Source organism: Sus scrofa, chromosome 7 (assembly GCF_054392235.1).
Source record: "Sus scrofa isolate SSC_HxYL_T2T_F1_AM1 chromosome 7, Sscrofa_HxYL_maternal_Yorkshire_Landrace_v2.0, whole genome shotgun sequence".
Classification (NCBI taxonomy): domain Eukaryota; kingdom Metazoa; phylum Chordata; class Mammalia; order Artiodactyla; family Suidae; genus Sus; species Sus scrofa.
In genome coordinates, this window is record NC_139389.1 from 131,777,498 (window position 1) to 131,801,879 (window position 24,382).

Consider the following 24,382-nt stretch of genomic DNA (forward strand, 5'->3'; position numbering starts at 1 on the left):
TCGAACCTGCATCCTCATGGATACTGGTCGGATTCATTTCTGCTGCACCACAGTGGGAACTCCTACACAGAACCTCCTTCTATGCATAGCTCTCTCCTCTTGGGTCCTCTGCCTTACAAATTCTAGCTTTTTCTGGCTTACCTGGACTCTGACCTCTATCTCATCAATTTGGAAAGCCTGCTCAAAAAATGTTTGAGTTTATTTGTAAAATACCTTTGTCCTACAATTCCCTCTGGGCAGAAAGCTGGAATGATCCTGTTGTAGAGATCTCATCTTTTTTTTTCTTCTTTTTTTATCTTTTCCCTCTGTCAGGGTTCACAATCCTTTACCCATTGTCTAGACATTTCATATATTTTGCCTATTTTTCTGGTTGTTTATGGCAGAGGGCAAGTCCCTAGCAGTTACTCCACCCTGGGCAGAAATGGGCGGTCAGAGTGGGCAACAGAAGGCAGCAGGTGCTGGGGGTCCCCTGTGCACCCCTCAGGTCCCAGAGCCTGATTTACTGGGCCATCAAAAGAAGTCAGGGTCCAGGGACAGCAGGCATGGGGACCCTGGTCAGAGCCTGTTTTGAGGCTGTTCTGCCTCAGGAGGGGCTCCTCAGCTCAGGTTGGGAAGGGCTGGCATAGGCCTTGGACTACTCAGGGGTATTTGAGTGGGGTCTGGGTGGTAGGCCTTTACGTCCAAGGTCTTTTTGCTGGCAAGGAAGCCAGCAGGAGGGCCAGTGAGAGAAGTTGGCTTACGAATGTGTTTGGGTGGAGGTGGGGGTCTTGGGATGTGGCTCATGACCCAAAGTCAACCATTTCTGGGTTTCCTTTGAGCTGGAAATTTGATATTAGGTCCCCAGGAACTAAGCTCACAGACACCAGCAGCCTCTGGGTTAATGTCACCTTACTGCTCCCCTGTGCCCACAGGATAAAACTGAGGCTCCACAGGGCAGGATTCTGGGATCTGGCCCTGCAGCCTCTCCAGCTCCTCTGCTGCCGCCCCCTCCCCCCCCACACCTCCATTTCTCTGTCTGAATCATGTGACCTTGGCTTTTCCTGCCTGGATCCCATTCTTCGCTCCTGCACCCTTCCCCCCCAACAGCAAACTGCCTAGATTCAAATCCTGTGTCCACCGTTTACCATGTGTGTGACCTTGAGCCAACCTTAAATCTCAATTTCTTCATTTATATGTAGGATGAGCATAAAAATACCACCCACATCTTAGAGTTGTTCAGGCATTCAAGGAGCTACAGGATGCTGGTGTGCATCTGGCATTTATGGAGCACCTGCTGTGTGCCAGGTGCCATTCTCAGCACCTTTCCTGTAGAACTAATTTACTTTTCACAGCAACCCCACCAGGTAGACACTCTTTTTATTCCCATCCTGTAAGATAAAGAAACCGGGGCAGAAGAGGTAACTTGCCCAGGATCGTAGAGTTTGCAAGTGGCAGAGTGAAGATGTTTGAGCCCAGATTCAAATTTAAGCCAGGGAACTCCACAGCCTGAGCTACCAGCCCCTGGGCTCTGCTGTCTCAAAAGCTGTTATGTACTGTTACTGTTGATGCCATCCTGCTCTTGGGGGGGGAGTGGACTCTTCCTCCAGGAAGCCTTCCTTGACTTCCAGGCCTGGGTTGGCACTGACCCTGAATCTGTGCTGAGCGTCTCAGCACAGATTCAGGGTCAGTGCCAACCTCTCCTCTCCTCCACTCTGGTTGCACAGCAGTCCATGCCTTCTCTTGTTCTTGCCACTTTGTTTTTTTGGGGTTTGTTTTGTTTTGTTTTGTTTTTAGGGCTGCACCTGCAGCATTTGGAAGTTTGCAGGCTAGGGCTACCAAATCAGAGCTATCGCTACTGGCCAACACCACAGCCATGGCAACACTGGATCCGAGGTGTGTCTGCAACCCATACCACAGCTCACAGCAACATTGGATCCTTAACCCACTGAGTGAGGCCAGGGATCGAACCCGCATCCTCACGGATGCTCGTTGAGTTTGTTACCACTGAGCCACAATGGGAACTCCTCGCTGCTTTAGGAGGTGGCGCAGTGCAGGGTCCCATGTGGGCTTTAGAGTGAGGAAGCCCCCTGCACCCCTCCCCAGCTGGGTGACTGCAGGAAACTCACTTCACCCCTCTGTGCCCCGAATTCCTCATCCCTGAAGACAGGACTTCTAGAGGGATTAGGTGAGATCGCGTGTAGGGGTGTTCATACCACAGCAGACGCTCTGCTCAGGGCGATTTGGGGGTGCGGGGGGAGCGTGTTTCACAAGAGTCAAGAACACCACTGAGTCCTTTGCGGCCTCTCGTGGGTGCACACGCTCATGCTGTTTTTTGGGGATGTTTAGAGGTTCCTGATGTCCACCAAATACAACAAGGACTCCAAGATGTACCACGCGATCCAGACTGTGTTTGGTGAGAGGTAGGTGAGAGGAGGGTCCTGGGGGGAGGTGGGAAAGCCTCAGGCTGTGCGCGGAGGGCCGTGGGGTCCAGAGCGTTGGGTGTAGCGTTGGGGCCCGAGGCCCTGGCTGTGGGGCACGCAGCAGGCCTGACTGCAGGTGGCCCCTGCTCTTGTCACCGGTACCTTCGTTCTCCCCCTTCCCCCTCCAGATAGCAGGTGGGAATGCAGGAGTCCCTGAGGTCAGGGAACACAGTCACCCCGTTTCTTTTGTACCTGATTATACTTTATCTTAGTAAAATTCACATAGCGTAACAATTTACCGTTTTAACCGCACGGGAGTTACAATTCAGTGGCATTTGGCATATTTGCCCTATGGTGCCCCCATCCCCGTTGCCTGGTTCTAGAACATTCTCATCACCCCAAAGGGTGACCTGTCCCCCCTCGTTCCCTCCCTCACCCCGTTTCTCACGCCACGCATTTGTCTCCCGCAGGCTGTTTGGCCAAGGCTTGGTGTCCGAGTGTGACTATGAGCGCTGGCACAAACAGCGGAGAGTCATGGACCTGGCCTTCAGCCGGAGGTGAGTGTGGCTGCAGTCGGGCCCTGGGGGCTGGGCCGCCAGCATGGGTGGGCTTGAAAGGACCTGTCTTCATCAGAAGGGGCCTCCCTGGGCTCCAGGGAGAGAGAAAGGCCCCGGGATTACCAGCCAAAGAGCGAGCTGGGCAGGTGGGGGGGAAAGGGCTATCTCCGAGACGCCCCCACGTGGTTTGTGAATGTCAGGCGTGTGGGGGTCCTTGCCCCCAAGCCCCAGACCTCCTCTGGCTCAGACCTCATCACTCCCCAGCTGGGCTTTTTCATTTATTATAGTTTTCCTTTTTTGGGTAGCATTTCATTTTTTTTTAAATAATGCTTTTAATGAGACAGAATTCAAATAGTGTACAATTCACCTATTTACAGGTGGGAGCCAGGGGTTTTTTGTATATTCACAAACGTACAACCATCCTGACGGCTGACTTTAGAACATTCTCTTCCGCCCAAAGTCAGTCACCCCTCATTTCCTCGAAAAGCTCCCAGCTCCTGACAATCACTGTTTTACTTGCTCGCGAAGGAGTTTGGGATTTTCATGTTCTGCACATTTCTCATAGATAGAATCATACAACGCTTCTTTCCTGCCTGGCTTCTTCCATTTACCGTAATGTTTTCAAAGTTCATCCATGTTATAGCACGTATTAGAACTCCGTTCCCTCTTTTTTTTTTTTTTTTTGTTTTTTTTGATTTTTGCTGCACCTGTGGCATGCAGAAGTGCCTAGGCCAGAATTCACACCCTCGCCACAGCAGTGACAACACCAGATCCTTAACCCGCTGCATCACTAGAGAACTCTTTCTTTGCTTTGCTTTGGTTTTTTTTTTTTTTTAAGGGCTAGTTCTGCAGCATATGGAAGTTCCCAGATCAGGGGTTGAATTGGAGCTACAGGTGCCAGCCTATGCCACAGCCACAGCCACATGGGACCCCAGCTGCATCTGCAACTTACACCACAGCTCAAGGCAATGCGGGATCCATTACTCCACTGAGTGAGGCCAGGGTTCAAACCCACATCCCCAAGGATACCAGTTGGATTTGTTTCATCTGTGCCACAATGGAAACTCCTGAGAACTATTTTTTATTCCCAAATAAAATGCCATTGTATGAACATACCACAATTTGTTTATCCATTCATCAGTTGGTGGACAGTTACGTTGTTCCCACTTTTGGACTATTGTGAATAGGGCTGCTGTGAACATTGGTGAATGAGTTTTTTTATGGGGATGTATGTTTTCATTTCTCTTGGGTGTTTACCTAGGAATGGGAATCTATGTTCCCCAATAACCTGAAAACTTCCCAGGGCAGGGCCACGTCACCTTGACTGGCCTTCATAACCCTGGCACTTGGCACAACAGGTATTTATTAAATAAATGCCTCTTTCTTATCTAGTCCTTATTCTCACTCCTGGCAGATGTCTCAGACTAAGACCACATTATGCATTCATTCCCTCTATGGACATTCCTAGGGACTTGGGAAGTGCCTGGTGCTCTGCTGGGCACAGGTGTCCAGGGACAGGACGAGTCTTCTGCCTTTGAAGACATGAGGTCTACTGAGGCGGGCAGATTGAATGAGAATCATTGCAGTGGGTATGACAGGAGCTGCGATGGAGGCACGAGCCCAGTCTTGGAAGGTCAGGAAACGCTTCCCTAGGGAAGTGACATCTTAGCTGGGTATCAAAGAAGGCCCAGAAGTTCCCTGCAGTGGTACAGAAGGCGGAGGGAGTGGCAGGAACACAGGTAGAGATTCTAGAAAGAGCCCAGTGGTTCCTGGAAGGTGGAGGAGAGAGGGTTAAAAGGCTGGAGGAGTCCAGGAAGGGCAGATGGAGCAGGGGTGAGGTCTGACCTCCACCTTTCAGAGGATAGGGAGTCAGCAAAAGCCCAGGACCAGGAACAGATGTGGTCAGATCTGAGTTTCAGCAAGACCTCTCCAGGGCAGTGAGGTGGATGCACTGGAGGAGGGAGACTGCAGGCAGGCAGGGCAGGGAGGAGGCTGTGATCAAAGACTAGCTGAAAATGTTTAGATGGTCATCCACAGATTACACGTGAAATAGTAACTTCACAGGGGAGAAGCCTGGGGGCACCCCCTTAACCACATGAGCAAAGTGGCTCTAAAAAGCAAAAATAAAGAAATAAATAAAAGACAACTACAAAGAATTTTACAAATAAATCTACACTTGATAACCTTATGTTAAGAAGAGAAAGTCAAGCCTACTGTGGGAACATATACTGAGCCTACCTTTGTTTAAGGGGCATTTCCTTGAGGAAGTGGCTTTTGGCTGTTCATCTGGGGAGTGGGTAGGCATGAAGGGGTTTGGGGCATAGGGATGGAGGGTGGGAGGGCAGGGAGCCCAGGCCGAGGGGACAGCATGTGCAAAGGCCCTGAGGTGGGAAGGAGCACTGAGATGGGAGGAGAGAAAAGGCTGTTGGAGTTCCCACTGTGGCACAGTGGGTTAAGAATCCAACTGCAGCAGCTCAGGTCTCAGTGGGTTAAAGGCTCTGCTGTTGCCACAGCTGCAGTGCAGTTTGCAGTTGTGGCTCAGATTTAGTCTCTGGCCTGGGAACTTCCATATGCCATGGTGCAGCCAAAAAAAAGGGGGGGGGATTGAAACAGGAAGGTGATGCTGTGGAAGGAAAGTGAACAAGGGCAGCCAGGTGAGGATGGTCCCCTCCCTCCAGAGAGCGACAGGGACCAGAGTGATGCTTTCAGTAGAGGCCTGTGCTGCAGAGAATAAGATAAGCAGTCAGCATGGGGCGGCCACTGTAATCATGAGGATGTCAGGCCTGTGCCAAAGCTGGGAACCAGAGCAGGGCTGGCAGATTGGCCACGAAGAACTGATATTCTTTTCCAATTAAAAAGGGTACTCTTGGAGTTCCTGTTGTGGCTCAGCAGGTTAAGAACCTGACATAGTGTCCATGAAGATGAAGGTATGATCCCTGGCCTTGCTCAGTGGGTTAAGGATCTGGAGCTGCCACAAGCTGCAGCACAGGTCGCAGATGTGACTTGGATCCGGCGTTGCTGTGGCTGTGGTGCAGGCTGGCAGCTGCAGCTCTGTTTCGACCCCTAGCCTGGGAATTTCCATACGCTGTGGGTGTGGCCCTAAAAAGAAGAAGAAAAAAAAAAAAAAAAAAAAGGAAAGAAAGAAAAAAGTTGCTCTTGTAGTTTCCACTGTGGTGTAATGGGATTGGCAGTGTCTCTGCAACACCAAGATGCAGGTCCCATCCCCGGCCCCTCAGTGTAAAGGATCCATCATTGCCATAGCTACAGAGTAGTTCACCACTGCTCCTATCCGAGCCCTGACCCAGGGAACTCCCTATGCCATGGGGTGGCCAAAAAAGAAAACTGAGAAGTTCTTCTATTTTTCTCTTACACAATTTTCTGTTTACTATGTTTTTTTTTTTTTTTTTTTTTTGTCTTTCTGCCTTTTCTTGGGCCACTCCCACGGCATATGGAAGTTCCCAGACTAGGGGTCTGAGATAAGATAAGAACATCAAGGCTGGGGCCATACAGTCACCTGCCCAAGTCACAGGGCTTTTCCGGATAAGAGAGTGGTTATGAACACAGGGTTTTTTTTGTTTTTTTTGTTTTTGTCTTTTTGCCTTTTCTGGGGCTGCTCCCGCAGCATATGGAGATTCCCAGGCCAGGGGTCTAATTGGAGCTGTAGCCACTGGCCTACGCCAGAGCCACAGCAACGCGGGATCCAAGTTGCGTCTGCAACCTACACCACAGCTCACGGCAACGCTGGATCCTTAACCCACTGGTCAAGGTCAGGGATTGAACCTGCAACCTCATGGTTCCTAGGCAGATTCGTTAACCACTGTGCCACAACGGGAACTCCTGTTTACTATCTTTTAAAACCTCTTTTTTGGAAATAATTTCAAATTTCTAGATAAGGTTCAAGAATAAGGGTAGGAGAAAAAAACCCTCTTATACCCTTTACCCAGATTGCTAACATTCAAAATCACTTTGATTTCAAAAGCAGGACTTTTCTGTAAAAATTCAGAAATACGTAAGGCACAAAGGGGCAGTCTGCCCCCTTCCCGCTGCCTCAGGAATACTATTTTCGTGAGTTTGGAGCCCACCCCTCCATACCTCTTTCTAAACTATTTGACAGGCAGACAAACCAGGCAGGTAGCTGTCCCGGGTCAGGGCTGCTGCAGGTTTAGACCTCTGGGTCTCAAGACTCACGTCCACGTAGAGCTGGGCACTGTGATTGCTGAAGGGCAGGGAGCAACGTGGGATCACAAAAGGCTGCGGGGGGGGTGCAGCAGGGCAAGTAAGGAGAGTGGGCAGCGCGAACGGAGAGGTTGGAGGGGGACTCTATGGACTCTAGGTGGCCCCAGAGGCCTTTTGTCCCTCCCTCCCCGCTGTCCGCTGTTGTTCCTGCATTGCCACATCTCCTCGAGGTCGGAGTTGAAGGGCCCAGTGGCAGACGAAAGATCCGTGGAGCATTAAAATAAGGGTAACGGGACGGCAGCCATCCTGAGAGGAGGGGCGCGGTGAAAGTCAAATTTGATTCCTGTGTCCCCGACTCGTGAGCCGGGCCTTGAGGGGCGTCCAGAAAGGCTGGGAGGGGCCCGCAGCTCCTTGCTGCACCCTCCGGAGGGGGGCGGTGAGGGATGTCCCCAGGTCTGGGCTCGTCCCAGGGGCCACTGATGCGTGTGCTGTTTCCCAGCTCCTTGGTCAGCCTGATGGGGATCTTCAATGAGAAAGCGGAGCAGCTGGTGGAGATTCTGGAAGCCCAGGCGGATGGGCAGACCCCCGTGTCCATGCAGGACATGCTCACCTGCACCACCATGGACATTCTGGCCAAGGTGATGGGGGGTGGCAGCGGCGGGGGGGCGGGGGCACAAGGGCAGAGGGCTCTTCCCCCCCACCCCCGCTCTCCTTGCTTCGCTCCCCTCCCTCCTCCTGCGCCACCTATCAGCCTCGGGGCTCATCTGTTTTAGCTCCTTGAACGTACAGCGAAACCCAGCATGACTGGAGCTATCAAGTCAGTCTCTAGAAGTGGCCAGCGGGAGATGCGGGGACGGGCCCGCGGCTGGTCAGGGGCAGGACCAGGTCTGATCTCAGGTCTGCTTGACTCCCGGCCCAAGCCTTCCTCCCCTCTGCACGCCTGCCCCCAGTGGGTATGGCCTGGCTTTGCACACTGGCCAGAGCCCCCAAGCCCCAGGGAAGGGTGGAGCGAGTGAAGCATTGTCTTCATCCCACAGTCGCTGGGAAGCTGGGTGCCTGCATTTCAGGCGCAGGCATCTTGGCAAGGAAGGAAGTTAAGGTTTGTCGAGTGGCTACTATGTGCCACTTAGTCCTCGCACCGCCCACAGGGTCGGGGTTATCTTGGTTTGTTGTAAGGAGCTGATGACGCGCTGCACATAAACCCTCAGCCCAGGGCCTGGTCTCCACTGAACAGTGCCAGGCTCTGCCCGGGGTCTTCAATCCTCCCAGCCCCCGCCATGACCTTGCCCTTCTCCACCACCCCCGCCCCCCAGGCAGCTTTTGGAATCGAGACCAGCATGCTCCTGGGGGCCCAGAAGCCTCTGTCCCGGAAAGTGAAACTGATCCTGGAGGGTATCAGCTCATCTCGAAACACTCTGGCGAAGGTACGCCCACCCTCCCAGGGCAGCCCCATCACATGCGTTGTCCTCATTTGCTGGAGCAGGTCCTCTGGTGATTTTTTTTGGTCTTTTTGGGGCTGCAACCAAGGCATATGGGAGTTCCCAGGCTAGGGGTCGAATCAGCCACGCCAGATCCGAGCCGTGTTTGCAACCTACCCTACAGCTCACAGCCACGCCGCATCCTTAACCCACTAAGCGAGGCCAGGGATTGAACCCACATCCTCATGGTTCTTAGTTGAGTTTGTTACTGTGAGCCACGGCGGGAACTCCACCACCGTGGATTTCTGAGGTCATTTTGGAGCTGGGGGGAGGGGAGAGCGTGCGATCAGGCCCAGACTGAGCTGGGGCTCTGGGTCAGTTTATGCCAGGCAAGTGGAAGCAGCTTCGCGAGATCCGGGAGAGCGTCCGCTTCCTGCGCCAGGTCGGCAAGGACTGGGTCCAGCGGCGCCGGGAGGCCCTGCAGAGGGGGGAGGACGTCCCCGCCGACATCCTCACTCAGATTCTCAAAGGTGCTCCCTCGAGGGCCCTGGAGGGGGTGTCCGGGGGGGCCGGGGGGATCCCCCCCCATCGGGGTGGCCCAGCCCAGTGGCCTCCAGCTATCTCTGGCTGGCTTACCGGGAGCTGTGGGGAAAGCGGCAGGGATTCTGGGGGCGGCAGGTGGCTGCAGCCCAGGCCCTGAGACCTTCCCTGTCTTTCAGCTGAAGAAGGGGCCCAGGACGACGAGATCCTGCTGGACAACTTCGTCACCTTCTTCATCGCGGGTGTGTGGCACCAGCGGCCACAGAGGGCTCGGAGCTTGGCAGAAATGATGGGGCCTGTGGGTCGCTTCGCCCTGACTCAGAGATTTTGGGGGGCAGTCTGAGCCGAGTCCTGCTGTGGCACGAGGGGGCTGGGGTGAGGGAAGCAGACGCCCTCTCTCTTTGCTGGGGGGGGGTGGGCAGGAGGCACCCTCGGTGGCCCCCATCCTGGCCGTGGAACTGACCAGTGTGAGGATTCACGAAGCTGAGTTTTGGGGGCCCAGGAGAGCTTGGCCACGTGAATTCAAGGCTCTGCCTCACTCGGAATTGGTGCGGAGGCCTTCGTTAGACCGGCACCGAGAGCAGCGCTAAGCAGCTTCTTTCACTTGCTCATCACATACGTCTTGAGTGTTGTCCTTCCCCTGGAAAACTCCTCCTCGCCCTTCAGCGATCCTGCGGCTGTCTCTTCCTCAGGGAAGCCCTCAGGGATTGCCTGGACTCATCAGGCCCCCGTTAGAAGCTGTCCGTGGTGCCCAGAGCTCCTGTCTGCCCACACGCCCCACAGCATTAGGTCGTATAGTTACTTGTGTGATTTGATGAGGTCCGTCTCCCCAGCGTGCTCAGTAAGCCAGGGCTTGTGTTGTTTCGCTTGCCGGTGTGTTCCCAGGGCCCAGTGGGGGGACTCACAAAGATCGGATGGGATGAACCAAGACGAGGTACAGGGAGGACAGAGATGCGCGTGGTGGGGGACCCTTCGTGGTCTGATGGCGGTGGTGGACCATCAGATGGAGTTGGGTGGGAACCTTGCTGGGCGGTGGATTTCCAGAGGAGGAAGCTTGCATCCCCTGCAAGAGGGTCGTGGAGGGGGAAGGGATCTGCCGTGTGGGTGGGGTGGACGAGGGCCCTGCAGGTGGGGAGATGCACCCCCAGGAGCCCGGGGGAACCTGGGGCAGTGGGGCTGGAGCGGGACTTCGGGATACCCTTCCCCACCCGTGACAAAACGCTTGCTGGGTGGAGGCTGGCTGGTCTTCATCCCGTGAGCTGGGAGCCGGGCCCTGGATGTGGTTCCTCTGTCACTGGGGCCTCAGTTTTCTCATCTGTACAATGGGGCCTGGAGGTGCTCCCCACGCCTCCGTCCGGCCTTCCAGTGGGGTGTTAGTAACTCCCCTGCTGACCTCACAGCCCTCCCCTGAGTTCTGTGCCGACCCTGCAGGGGGCTGGGGAAGCGGACAGCTGTGTCTCCCTCCTGCTGTCCTGGGAGGAAACAGTCACAGCTGGCAGTGCAGAGCCAGGCCTAGGCTGGGACTCTGGCCCCTTCTGACCCCCCTCCCCAGCCCCTACCCAGTGGGGTCCCCTGGCTGTGACCCGCCCACCTTCCAGCCCTGGGGGCAGCCGGGCCTCCTGCCCACTCCCACCTACTTGCTGAGAGGTGTAGGCCCTCCTCTCACAATCAAGCAGCCCCTGGGCCCCAGGTTGGCTGTGGTTGCCGCCTGGTCCACGATCAGCCCCCTGCCCCTTTGGAGGAAATCTGGGCAGCTTGGTTTGCTCCCAGGCGTCTTGCATCATTGCGCTGGTGATGGCTAATGCGCTCAACTTGACCAGATCTAACCAGCATCCAGAACCCGGCCCTCTCCTGGGGAAGTCCATCCCTGTGACAGCAGGGGCACCCTCTCCAGACCTCGGGCTGGTACCTGCATCTGGGGGAGATCCCCGGCCTTGGGCTGGAAAGCCTTTCATTCCTCCTGCTGGGTGACCTAAGGGAGACACATTGCTCTTAGCCTCAGCTTGTTCTTCTGCAGACGGGGATGCTATCTCTCCAGGCCAGGCACAGCACAAGGAGGGGTGGAGGAAGGGGCTTTTAGCCTCTGAGACCCTGATGGGAGCAAAGGCCCTTGATGCGACGACACTGAGCGGCAGAGGGGTGCAGAGATGGACAGGTGTCTCCTTCGTACCTGTGCATCCAGCTTAGCTATGGCTCAGGGGCAGAAGTGAGGGCCCGAACTGCCACCAGGGGCTTGGGGTCCCAGAGGCCGGACGGGCTGGGCCAGCAGCAGCCCCGCAGGCCATGTGGAGCTGCCGCTCTCCCCCTTTCCCACAGGTCACGAGACCTCTGCCAATCACCTGGCCTTCACGGTGATGGAGCTGTCACGCCAGCCGGAGATCTTGGCGAGGTACCGAGGGGGAGATGGGGGTGCTTCCTTGAGGTGGTGAAGGGGTTTATGGGCTGTCTTGTTTCTAGAGGGCCCCCTGCTCCCACCTCCCATGGCTGAGCCCTCTCCAGTGGGGCCGGCTTCCCATCACCCCAGGGCCTTTGCACATGCTGTTCCCTCTTCTAGGAGCTCCTCTCCCTGCTTTTTCCCTAAAGAATTCCCCCTCCTCCTCCTCCACCTCTCTCTCCTCTTTCTTCCCTCCCTCCTCCCCCTTCCTCCCCCTCCCTCTTCTTCCCTTCCCCCTTCTTCCCCTCCTCCTCCTTCCCCTTCCTCCTCCTTCTCCTCCTCCCTCCCCGCTCCTTCCCTTCCCCTCCTCCTCCCTCTCCTCCTTCCCCTCTTCCCCCTCCTCCCCCCTTCCTCCCCTCCCCCTCGGAATCCTTCTCAGACCCTAAAGCAGCCCCCCTGATCCCCCTCCTGGCTCCTCCCAGCTCACCAATGCGTTTCCTCCTGGGACTCTTTGCTTTAAGCCTATTTCAGTCACAAAACCAGAAGCTCCAAGAGGGCAGAGTGGTGGCCCTCTCCTCCCAGAGCCTGGCCAGGGGCTGGCCCTGCGGAGGGGACAGAATTCCAGGCAAAGCGCTGAGGGGGCGCCTGTCTTCAGCTGGCAAGGCGGCCGGCCCCCCACCTCCCCGGCTCCGGGGAGGGTCTTGGAGCCCAGCCTCTGGTCTCTGTTCAGACAAACAGGCTCCCTCAAGGGCTGGGTGCAGACAGGCTGAGCCGAGGCCGAGAGCACCAGGCTGGGGCTGGGACTCTGGGGACACGGGCAGGGGCTGTCAGCACCAGCTTGGAAGGACAGGCACGGGCGGCTGCTCGGGAGTATGCAGTGCAGCGGCCCCTTGAACAACAAGAGTTTGAGCTGTGCGGGGTCCCTTCTACCTGGATGTTTTCACTGAATCCCCGCCTCGGCTCTACCCGCTCCGCAGTTGGATGTGCAACCACGGACCCAGCGGGCCAACTGTAAAGTTACACTTTCATGTTTTATTTCTTTTTAGGGTGTACCTGCGGTATAGGGAAGTTCCCAGGCTAGGGGTTAAGTCAGAGCTGCAGCCTTCGCCACAGCCACAGCAACGCCAGATCCAAACCGCATCTGAGACTTGCCGCAGTTTGTGGCAATGCAGGATCTTTAACCCACTGAGTGAGTCCAGGGATCCAACCGGCATCCTCATGGACGCCAGTCAGGTTCTTTACCTACTGAGCCATAACAGGAACTCCTATACTTGGATTTTTGACTTTGAGGAGGGTCCGTGCTCCCAACTCCTGTGTGGCTCAAGGGCCAGCTGTAGTTTATTGGGTTTTAAAAATATGTAGTAGTATTTATTAAAAATTTGGAAAAAAGCAGACAAGTTAAAATAATAGTAATAAAAATAAATCCACCTGTGGTGCCCCCATCCAGCCAGAGGCTGTTCATGATTAATAACTGAATTTCACCATGTGTCTTATCACAACATTGCCCCGCAGTCTTGCAACTTCCACTCTTCTGTTTAAAATATTGCAGCTAGGAGTTCCCTGGTGGCTCATTGGGTTAAGGACCTGGGGTTGCCACTGCTGTGGTGCGGGTTTGATCCCTGGACCAGAATTTCCACCTGCTGTGGGGGGCCAAAAACCGAAAAATAAAGTAAAATCTCATGTCTCTCTGTGTGTGTATATGTGTGTGTATCATATATATGTCATATACCTGCATATGACATATGTCACGTGTATAATAAAACTTACCATTTCAACTACTTTTGAGTGTGCTGTCAGTGCCATGAAGCACATCCACATTGTCGTGCGGCCATCACCACCACCCACCCCCAGAACATCTCCGCATCCCAACCGGAAACTGTCCCCATCAGACACAAACTCCCCCTCCCTGCCTCTCTTTCTCATCCCCGCCTTCTACTTCCTGTTTCTATAAAGCTGCCTCCCTAGGCACCTCATCGAAGTGAAGTCATATAGTAGCTGTCTATTTTTTTTATTTGTTCCCCTCAGCATCATGTCCTCCCGTCCGTGTGGCAGCAGGCCCTTCCCTTTCAAGTCTGGGTGGTTTTATTCCATTGCGTGGATAAATCACATTTATTTATCCACACATCGGTCCATGGACACTTGGGTGGCCTCCATCTTTTGTGAGTGGGGCTGCTATGGGCATGGGTGTGCAAATGTCTGAGATACCCTACAGGCCTTTTGGGCGTACACCCAGAAGTGGGATGGCTGTGTCACATGGTAAGTCTCTGTTGTGTTTTTGGAGGTGCCTCCACACTATTTTCCAGGGAGGCTGCGCCTTTGACCTCCCCACACCTTCACCAACACTTGCTAGTTTCTGCCTGTTGACATGAGCTCCCCTTATGTGTGGGAAGTGGTCCAAGTCTTTTACAGCCACCCATTTTTTTTTCTTTGCTTTTTAGGGCTGCACCTGAGGCCTATGGAAGTTCCCAGGCTAGGGGTTGAATCGGAGCTGCATCCGCCTGCCTACACCACAGCTCATGGCCACGTTGGATCCTTAACCCACTGAGTGAGGCCAGGGATTGAACCTGCGTCCTCATGGATGCTAGTCAGGTTCATGACCCGCTGAGCCACAACAGGAAATCCTGCTACTGCCTATTATATTATTCTGGCTGCACCTCCTAAGGCTCATGCAAGCAGCTTTCCTGCACAGCTTATTTTGCTGTTTTCAACTGCTGGGCACCAGACTGAACTAGGCATCTTTGTGCAAAGATCTTGCTCTGTGGTGGTTTATTTCCTACAGGTGATTCCAAGGAGCTCACACCAGGAGTGAAGGTTTTAGGGCCTGGAAACTAGTCCCCAGGTGCTTGGGTATCTGGTTTGGATGTGGCAGTTCTTTCAACACTGCAGTGAGCAGTGGGGGAGCCCCAGTCCTCTCTCGCTTCTGTTTTTTTGGTTTTTTTTTTCCTTGCTTTTTAGGGCTGTACCCATGGCATAGAGAAGTTCCCAGGTTAGGGGTCGAATCAGAGCCGCAGCTGCCAGCCTACACCACAGCCACAGCAATGCCAGATCCGAGCCGCATCTGTGACCTACGCCACAGCCACAGCCACAACCACGCGGGATCCTTAACCCACTGAGCGAGGCCAGGGATCAAACCTGAATCCTCATGGACACTAGTTGGATTCGTTTCCGCTGAGCCACAACAGGAGCTCCCTCTCGTCACGCTTCCTGCCACCCGCTCTTCTTAAAACTAACATGGGGACCGTCTCCTTGGAGATGAACTTGTCTTTGTCTGACCGACAGGCTGCAGGCCGAAGTGGACGAGGTCATCGGCTCCAAGAGGCACCTTGACTGCGAGGACCTGGGGAGACTGCAGTACCTGTCCCAGGTGTGGGGGTGGGAGAGAAGCTTCCGGGCAGAGGTGGGCTGGCTCCCTGAGCCATAGTACAGGGGTTCTCGCTGCCCATGGGGAATCCCCCCTGGGAAATTAAAAACTGCTCTGTCCAGGCTGCCCCGGATCAGCGACCTGGCGTCACTGGGGGACAGGACGCAGCAGCACCTTTGCTAACGCTTCCCAGGTGATTCCGGTGCAACGCCAGCCCCTTGGTGAAGGGGCTCCCCAGTCAGGCCTGGGTTCCACAAGCCTTGGGCTTCCCACCTGGGGCCCCAGGCCCAAGCAGGGCCCCCTCCAACCCTGACGCAGCACAGAAGAGGGTCTTCCCTGAGCTGCCCAGGGGCCCCTGGATGGTAGGAGCCCCGGTGTAGAAGGAGGCCCAGCTCCCGGCCTGGTCTCTGGCGCCCCCGGCTTTGCACAACCCCCTTCTCCTCTGGGCCTCAGTTTCTCTCTCTGTCACGTGAGGGATTGGGGACCAAGTCCTGGCTGTGGGTGCACACTAGATACCGGGAGCGGGAGCCAGGTTGGGTCCAGGACATGCTTCTGGCACATTCCACGGGGTCCCCTAACATCTCTCATTATCTCCCCATGTGGTGTCTGCAGGTCCTCAAAGAGTCGCTGAGGCTGTACCCGCCAGCGTGGGGCACCTTCCGTCTGCTGGAGGAGGAGACTTTGATCGACGGGGTCCGCGTCCCTGGCAACACCCCGCTCCTGGTGCGTGGGGGCCCTGCCTGCCCGCCCCTGGGTGGCCAGTTCGGGGCTGTCCTCTGAGGTCAGGGGCCCTATGAGGTCTGCAGCCCTGTTGTCCTCCTTGGCCACGCTGTGCAGTCTCAGCGGAGTCCCACCATAAGCCTGGGGTGGTCTTCCTTCCCCTACCCCCCAGTGTCCAGGGTAAGATTACAGCGGGTGACTCTAGAAGGGAGGTGCCTCATTTACAGCTGAAGAGGCTGAGGCTCAGAGAGGTTAGGTCACTTTCCTGAGGTCACACAGCAGCCAAGGGGCAGATATGGGATGGGCCCAGGTTCAGGTCCTTCTCTCTTAACATTTCCTCCTCCCACTGAGGTTGACGTGCAGGAGAGAAAGCTTTTGTTTCTCTGGCTGTCTCCCCATCACTCATTCATTCATTCATTCATTCAGGCTCCATACTCACACAATGACCTCCCCTAAGTCCACCCCCACCCCCTAAACTAGGTGACACCTAGGTGTGCATCACTCTCCTCCTTCTCCCCAGAAACAGTCACTCTCCCGAATTTGGTGCTTGCCATTCCCTTGCACGTGCGTGTGTGTGTGTGCACGTGTCCTAGAGCTAATATGTTCTAGAACTCACTTTGCAACCCAGTACAATGTCTATCAAGATTGAGAAGGAATCTGCAGAGTTCCCATCATGGTGAGGCAGAAACAAATCCAACTAGTATCCATGAAGATGTGGGTTCGATCCCTGGCCTCGCTTAGTGGCTAAGGATCCGGCGTTGCCGTGAGCTGTGGTGTAGGTCGCAGACACGGCTTGGATCCCGCTTTGCTGTGGCTGTGGTGTAGGCCAGAAGCTGTAGCTGCGATTCGACCCCGAGCCTGGGAACTTCCACATGTTGCAGGCGTGGCCCTAAAAATAAAATAAAATTGATGTTGTGTATAGTGAGGTAGGGGTCTGTTTGCCGAGGCTCCCCTTACAAAGCATGACAGAAATTTTTTTTTTTTTTTTTTTTTTTGCTTTTTGGGGTCGTACCTGCGGCATATGGAAGTGCACGGGCTAGGGGTCAAATCGAAGCTACAGTTTCTGGCCTACACCACAGCCACAGCAACAAGAGGTCCCCGACCCACTGAGCGAGGCCAGGGATCAAACCCGCATCTTCCTGGATACTAGTCGGGTTTGTTTCCACTGTGCTACAACGGGAACTCTAAGCATCACAGATTTGTTTTCCCATGGCCCTAAAGGCCAGACGTCCAAGGTCAAGGCGTCCAAGGTCAAGGCGTCAGCGGGTTGGGCTCTTCTGAGGCCCCTCTCCTTGGCTTACACTGAATGTCTGCATCCTTATCGCCTCTTCTCATAAGAACACGAATCATATTGGCTTAGGGGCACCAGTGAGCTCATTTTAACGTCATTGTCTGTTCCAAGCTCCTATTTCCAAATGCAGTCACATTCTGAAGTCAGGACGTCAACATATGAATTTTAAGGGGGACACAATTCAGCCCCAAACAGAACCCAATTTTTATTTTATGAAGGAGGGCGACATGCCGTGGTCCCACCTGGGGAGAGGCTTTCCCTTGCCCGGGGCTCCACCAGCCCCTCGCCAGCACGTATCAAAGCATCATCCACCTGCAGTTCTTAACTCTGTTTACCTGCTTTAAAAACACACATCAGCCTCATCAATACCACCTGCCCTCACCACCGGCTCTTCAGAATATACTCTCCCACCCGGCAGGGCGAGGTGCTGGGTTGACTCTTAGCCCATGTGTGCACCCGTGGACGTTGGGTGGGCCAACCCAGGCTCCAGGTCAGCCCTGCTCAGGTCATCTCAGGCAAGACCCCCAACCTCCAGGCCTCAGTGCCATCCTTGTACGATGAGGGTCATAGCCTGAGTCCCAGCCTGTCGGGAACCATCAACAGGATAGCGCACAGCACATGGTCTGGCAAGAATCCCAGGCACATAGTAGGTGCCCTTTGCTGACCTCAGACCCCGTCCCATCTTAGGCTCCTGCTCAGCTCCAGGCACTCCCACCAGCCCTGGCTGCCCCGAACCCTCGCACAGAGAACTAGGGGAAGCGCAGGCTTGGGGGGACCCTTTGCGTGGAGGCCAGCCCCCAAGGCCAAGCTAGGGGACAGGTATCACTCCTGGGGCAGGGCTTGAGAATCAACCCCCACTGCCCATGGGGAGGCACCTGTTGTGCAGGCGAAAGGCTAGTGGGGGGGGTCTGTGGCTTCCCGACCCCCACCCCACTGAAGCAGCCTTGTGTTGCAAACACACTTTGCATATAATAACAGCTCTCAGGGGCCTAGAGACCGTTGGACTTGAGCACACCCGAGTTTGCATCCAATTTGGCTGCTTACTTGCCAGGTGACTTCAGGCAGGTCATGAACCTCTGAGCCTCAGTTTCCTCGTTTGTACAATAGGGGTACTTGTGCGCTCCCTGTCGTCCCCTCGCCCCGCCGCCAGGGTTAGGCCAAGCGTGGGGTGGTGTCGCAAACCCAGCTGGTCACAGCACGGGGAGGGCGGGGGCTGTTCCCTTTCTTCCTCCAAGAGACTTTCTAGGGGCCCGTGGAAATGCACACTGGCCCAGAGGGGTGGGTGGGTGGGGAGATGGGCAGGGGCGGGGAATGCGGGAGGGGGAGGGGCTACCCCACTGGGGGACTGCGCGGGTGGGGGAGCTGCGAAGGGGCCCATCCTCGGAACCAGAGACAAGCGGATTCTCTGCCCCGCAGTTCAGCACCTACGTCATGGGGCGGATGGACACGTACTTTGAGGACCCGCTGACTTTCAACCCGGATCGCTTCAGTCCCAAAGCACCCAAGTAAGCCTCTGTTTAAGCCGTCACAGGCGCAGGCCTGGCGGGGGGGAGGGGTGGGCCTGGGAGTAGGGCGGGCCCCGTGGTCTCCGGTCTAAGCTGCCTGTGCCCACGGAGCCCACATAGCCTCCCGGATCACTGCGAGGGGGTCGTGATCCCCACTCTGCTCAAATTTACAGGGGGCAACTCACAGCTCAGAGGGGTGAGGTAACTTGCCTCAAGGACCCACAGCCAGGAAGGGGCAGAACGGGGCTTTGAGGCACACTCAGACTGTTTTTTTTGGGGGGGTGTTGTTTTTGTTTTTCTGTCTTTTTAGGGCCACACCCAGGACGTTCCCAGGCTATGGGCTGAATCGGAGCTGTAGCCGCTGGCCTACACCACAGCCACAGCAACACCAGATCCAAGCTGCATCTGCAACCTACACCACAGCTCATGACAACACCAGATCCTTTACCTTATGATCGAGGCCAGGTATCAAACCTGCATCCTCATGGATACTAGTCAGATTCGTTTCCGCTGAGCCATGATGGGAACTCCAAGCTCAGACTAGTTTTAAAGCCTGTGTTCATGAAGTTCCTGTCGTGGCGCAGTGGTTAACGAATCCGAATAGGAACCATGAGGTTGTAGGTTCAATCCCTGGCCTCGCTCAGTGGGTGAAGGATCCGGCGTTGCCGTGAGCTGTGGTGTAGGTTGCAGACGCAGCTCGGATCCCGCGTTGCTGTGGCTCTGGCGTCGTCGGGTGGCTACGGCTCTGATTAGACCCCTAGCCTGGGAATCTCCATATGCTGCGGGAATGGCCCAAGAAATGGCAAAAATACAAAAACAACAACAAAACCCTGTGTTCATAACCACTCCCTTATCCTGAAAAGCCCTGTGACTTGGGCAGGTGACTGTATGGCCCCAGCCTTGATGTTCTTATCTGAGAAATGGGAACCCCGATCGCTCCCTCTAGAGGTGGCTGTGGGAATGACTGCTCTCAAGTACCCAAGCCTCTTGGTGGGGAGGAGAGCCAGGCTCAGGGACAGACGCCCCTCTCCCCAAGTCCAGAGCTGGACATGCGACCAGCTGAATAAGTGGAGTTAGTGGCCTAGGACCTTGGGGGAGTCTCTTTGCCTCTCTGAGCCTCAGTTCTTTCATCTGTGAAATGGGAATAATAGCAGCTCAAAGGAGATGAAATGAGAAAATGCTGGCTCAGAAATGAGCAGAGTCAGCTATCAATAACCTCAGTGTGTATGGAAACCAGCCCTGGCCCACCGCTGGTCCTCATGGGGGCAGCTTTGTCACGACTGTCGAGGGTGCGTGGCCCCGGCCTTCTGACGCCTCTCTCCCACCCGCAGGCCCAAGTTTACCTACTTCCCCTTCTCCCTGGGGCCCCGCTCCTGCATCGGGCAGCAGTTTGCTCAGGTAGGAGGCAGCGCTGGGGTTTCTTCCCAGAAGGGATGGGGGTGGCATCTTGTCCAGGATGCATTTCAGAGCCCTGCCCCCGGGGGCCGGGGGGGGGGCGTTGCTGGAGACCCAGGAGGCTGTGGCATCTGTGCCCATTCCCTCACTCACACCACTGACTCTCCCCCCCACCGCCGGGCACAGATGGAGGTGAAGGTGGTCATGGCCAAGCTGCTGCAGAGGCTCGAGTTCCGGCTGGTGCCCGGGCAGAGTTTCGGGCTGCAGGAGCAGGTCACGCTCAAGCCGCTGGACCCCGTGCTGTGTACCCTGCAGCCCCGGGGCTGGCAGCCCGCCCCCCCGCCCCCACCCTGCTGAGGGGCTGAGGGCAGGACCAGACTCCTCAGCCAGGGCTGCGCCCACCCTGCTCCCTGCCCTCTTCCCCTGGAGCACCCTCCACGCCAGCTCCTAGGGGGCCCTCTGCCCACCACCGCCTGCTCCACACCCCTCGGACCTCCTCGTCCCCTCTGCTAACTCTGCCGCCCTTCCTGGAGCAGCCCCTGCCTAACTCCCAGCTGCCATCTAGATGTGCCATTGTCTCCCCCAACCTCTTTGCGTAGGCCACTCCCTCTGCCAGACACCCTAACTCTTGCTCACTCCCTAAAGCCCTCTTCAGGTGTCGCCTCCTCCAGGAAGCCCTCCCTGCCACCCCCGGCCGGGCCAGGGGCCCCTCCTCTGTGCTCCCTTGGTCACCTGTGCTACCTCTAACACCACACTGACCACACTGTATCGTGAGTGTCCTTTGACGTGACCTACTGCCCTGCCAGGCTATGAGTGCCTCGAGGGTGGGGTCTGCGTGTGATTCATCTCTGAGCCCCCCGTGCCCACCCAGGGCCCGGCACAGAGTCGATGCTCAATAAATAAATAAGTGTTGACTGCGTGAATGTACAGGCAGACCAAGCCTGCGCGCTCTGACCTCAGTTTGCTCATCTGTAAAATGGGGGGGGCATGTTGAGACCATCCTCCGTAAGGGCTGATGTAACTCTGGAAGCTGTCCCTGAGATGCCCAGACAATGCCCCATCTGGAGGTGGCCCAGATTCCCAGGAGGGCCCCGTTTTAGTAGACGTCTATTCCTTTGTCACATGCAGCACCAACTGGGTGTGCTGTGAGCTTGGGACGACAAGCCGTTTTATCCGTTTTTTAAAAAAATGTTTTATAGCCGCACCTGTGGTACATGGAAGTTCCCATGCTCGGGGTCGAATCAGAGCTGTAGCTGCCAGCCTACACCACAGCCACAGCAACGTGGGATCCGAACCATGTCTGCAACCTACCCCACAGCTCCTGGAAACACAGGATGCTTAACCCACTGAGTGAGGACAGAGATAAACCCGCATCCTCATGGATACTAGCTGGGTTCTTAACCCACTGAGCCACAATGGGAACTCCCAGAAACTTCTTTTTAACCCTCCAGGAGACCCCAAGGTGCACAGCGCTGGTACCAATCCCTGGGCCCAAGTAATATGGGAGAGATTAAGACCAAGGCCCTGCAGCCTCCTGGGGTCCAGTCCTAAACCCATCTGTCACTGCTTATGGGGCTTGGCCCCCAGTGTCCCCATCTGTAAGGGAGGACAAATAATAGGACTTACAGCCTGAAGTTTGTGATAGAATTAAGAATGTTCTACTAGGACTTTCAGCCTCAGTGCAGCACACCTACCAGCTCTGTCACTGGCAGTGGCATCAATAAAGATGTCACCTCCGGGGAAGGGAGGGCTTTCCTGGAGGCCCGGGCGTGCAGTTCCGAGAAGAGCCACACGGTGGCGTCCCGAACGGCGGTTTGCGCGTCCGCCTCCAGAAGGGTGGGCGGTGCCTCCCCTCCCATCCGAGGGCCCATAGGTCCGGAGAGGGAGGGACCCAAAGGGATGCGAGCCCAGCCTCCAGGAGGAGGGGTCAGGGCGAGAGGGTGCCGACCCCGGCCTCAGCTCTGGCGCCAGGCGTCTGGGGCATCCACGGACCACTGGGGTGGGGGTGGGGGTGGGGAGGCGATCACCGCCGTCCCTATTTCACCGATGGGACCACCGAGGCGCGGTGAGTGTCAGCGAGAGCGTCGGGCACCGCCAGGCAAGCAGGGGTGCGCGATCCCTCTGAGGTTCCCCCTACCCTCTCCGGGCGCTGGGCCCGGGTCTGGCGGTGAGACGCCCGCAGTTCCTGCCGTGGGACGAGCCGGGCGGCCCGCACTCACCAGGAAGGAGCGGCTTTAGCAAGAAAAGCCCCGCGGTGCAGAAACGCACAAAGATGAATCCGGAGTCGGGCTGTTTCCCGCTGCCTCACTAGGTGGCTCTGGTCGCTGTGCTGCCATTCCCTTCCGCGTGACTTTGGGCCGTGATGGCCCTTTCCCAAACGGTGCCCGCATCGGTAAATCTGGACCAGGTGAGGTGGGAAGGCCCTCGGGTCTACACCCTCCCACGGTTCCAGCCCGCACACTCCCCGGAGCCCCGCCCCGATTCCTCTGGGCCGGTCTGCTGCAACACTTCAAGTGCATTTCACGCTCCCCGCCCTTGCCCAGGGGCCTGCGGGCTGGTGATGGGGACCCCAGGGATGCCTCCTTCCCAGGCCCGGTTGGGGAGCGGCCTCAGGAGCCTTGTCTGCTGGCCCAGGGGTGAGCAGCTTGGCCCAGCTGTGGTCAGGTGGCACGTTTCCTTCCACCGAGCTCTGGGCGCTGGGTGGGGAGGCTGGCTCTGGAGATGCCTGTGGCCCTGCTGGGCCTCAGCAGCAGCCAACCTGGGTGGGCAGAGGACCACAACTAACTGCCCAGCTGGGAAGGTTCTGGAAGGGGCTCGGTCTTTTCTGGTTGTCTTGGTAAGCGGGCAGGGTATCCTGTACCCTGGCCCACAGTCAGGTCAGTCCAGCCAGGTGGACCCCACGGATACAGCTTGAGAAGGGTTTCCAGGGTGATTACCGGAGAGAGGACCGCCACCTGGTGGTGACCTCAGGGCAGAGGTGGGAGGGCACTGGTCCTGGATTCCACCCCCACCCCCACCCTCCTGGCGTGGAAGCTGCTTCTCCTCTGAGGTGAGAATCCTGAGTCCAAGGGCAGTTTCCCCAGGAGGATGGGACCCAGGGGAGGGGTCTCCACCCCTAAAGGCACATATCTGTCCAGACCTCACCCCGGGCTCCAGAAGCCTCGGCCTCTCTGCCCAGACACCCAAGAGTAACGGGCAGCGGGGCGGGGGGGGCGGGGACCCTCTGGGGCATTTCTGGCAGGCAGCAGGCCACCTCCTGCAGGCGGTCATCTCTGAGTCAGGGCTGGGGTAGGAACAGAGGGAGTCCAGGCCCTCCCCCAGTCTGGGCTTTAAAGACACTCACTTCTCCCAGAACACGTCCCCTGCTTCCTTCTCGCTGCTGGACGTCTCCTGGTGTGGCCCGCCTCAGGCACCCTCTGCAGTGGGCTGGACTGGCCAGCCAGGCAGGGTGGTCACCCCAGGGGAGCCCTAAGGGGCACTCCAGAGGGTGGGGGGTCAGAGGGGAACCCATGCCTCTCTCTCTGGGCTGGCCTGCGGGCAGCTCCCACCCTGCTGGCACCCCCCCACACACACCCACACACACACCTGCCAGGCCCAGCCTCTAGGCCTGTCCTGGGGGAAGCTCCACCGGCTTCCTCCCGGATGCTGACGCCAGGCAGGGGGTGAGGGGCCCGGGGCTTTTCCTTTGGGAGCCTGGCCTCTCAGGTGGGGTGTGCCAGGGTCAAGGCCAGGGTCAGTGCCAGGTGTGCAGGGTCAAAAGGCTCCGTCTCCCCTCCCCACTCCCTGTCTTCAGGCCCAGCTCTGCTGGTTGAGTTTTTAGCGTTCCAGGGGGGCCACGCAGCTGTGGCAGAGATCCTGCACCCCCAGCCCAGGACCCTGGCCAAGGAGGAGCCATGATGGGGGTCTCAGCTCCCCGCCGAGCACCTGCTGTCTGGCAGGCCCGGGACCCAGCTGTACTGTAGCCCTAGGTCCCTTTCTATAGACTAGGCCCCAAGAGGTTGGGCCTCACCCCTGCCGGGATCCCAAGAGCCTGAGGAGGGAGCCGGAGTCTCCCCACTAGCTGCCTGGCCCCCTGGGCCCCATCCCCACCCCTCATACACACCAAATGGCAGTGGCTCTTTGGCCCCCATCCAGAGGTGAAGGGCTTGCCCCAAGGAACCCAGGAGCCGCTTCCACCCTCACACCCCAGGGGCACCCAGTGTGGCTGGACCGGCCTCTTGGGCTTCTCTCCTGTCCAGGAGCCTGGAAGCCAGGAGGCTCTCCCAAGGCCATCCAGCAGCCATCAACTTAAGGTGCCTGGGTGGACAGGGGCCTGGGTGTGAAAGCAGCTCCCAGAGCTGCACTGGAGAGTGTGTGTGTGTATGTGTGTGTGAGTGTATCACATGTATGTGTCCCCTTGTGTCTCTCCATATATCTCTGTGGTTCTGTGATCTGCCCGTCTCTTGAGCGTAAGGCTGCGTGGGTGGGTCTCAGTGCCCACGTCTGCGTGTCTCAGGCTGCATGTATCTGGCAGTGCATCTGTGCCTTTGCTGTGCCTCACACGCCCCATCCTAACCCCACCAGGTTAGGTGACCTGTCTAAGGCCACACACCCAGGAGGTGTGCGTCCATCCAACCTGAATGTCCACTGTCCCTTTTCAAGTCCTG

At 56.7% G+C, this 24,382-nt stretch overlaps 1 protein-coding gene across 1 annotated transcript in view; it reads left to right on the forward strand.

The window, feature by feature from the left end:
• Positions 1 to 20,659, forward strand: part of CYP46A1 (cytochrome P450 family 46 subfamily A member 1) — a 33,905-nt gene extending 13,246 nt beyond the window's left edge. The window contains exons 4-15 of the mRNA XM_021099690.2: positions 2,326 to 2,399; positions 2,870 to 2,956; positions 7,632 to 7,770; positions 8,446 to 8,556; positions 8,930 to 9,080; positions 9,270 to 9,332; positions 11,407 to 11,479; positions 14,744 to 14,828; positions 15,438 to 15,548; positions 18,253 to 18,341; positions 19,673 to 19,739; positions 19,923 to 20,659. Of these exons, the coding sequence (XP_020955349.1) occupies positions 2,326 to 2,399; positions 2,870 to 2,956; positions 7,632 to 7,770; positions 8,446 to 8,556; positions 8,930 to 9,080; positions 9,270 to 9,332; positions 11,407 to 11,479; positions 14,744 to 14,828; positions 15,438 to 15,548; positions 18,253 to 18,341; positions 19,673 to 19,739; positions 19,923 to 20,093 (1,221 nt within the window). The 3' untranslated portion in view covers positions 20,094 to 20,659. The remainder of the gene's footprint in view (positions 1 to 2,325; positions 2,400 to 2,869; positions 2,957 to 7,631; positions 7,771 to 8,445; positions 8,557 to 8,929; positions 9,081 to 9,269; positions 9,333 to 11,406; positions 11,480 to 14,743; positions 14,829 to 15,437; positions 15,549 to 18,252; positions 18,342 to 19,672; positions 19,740 to 19,922) is intronic.
• The last annotated feature ends 3,723 nt before the right edge of the window (positions 20,660 to 24,382 follow it).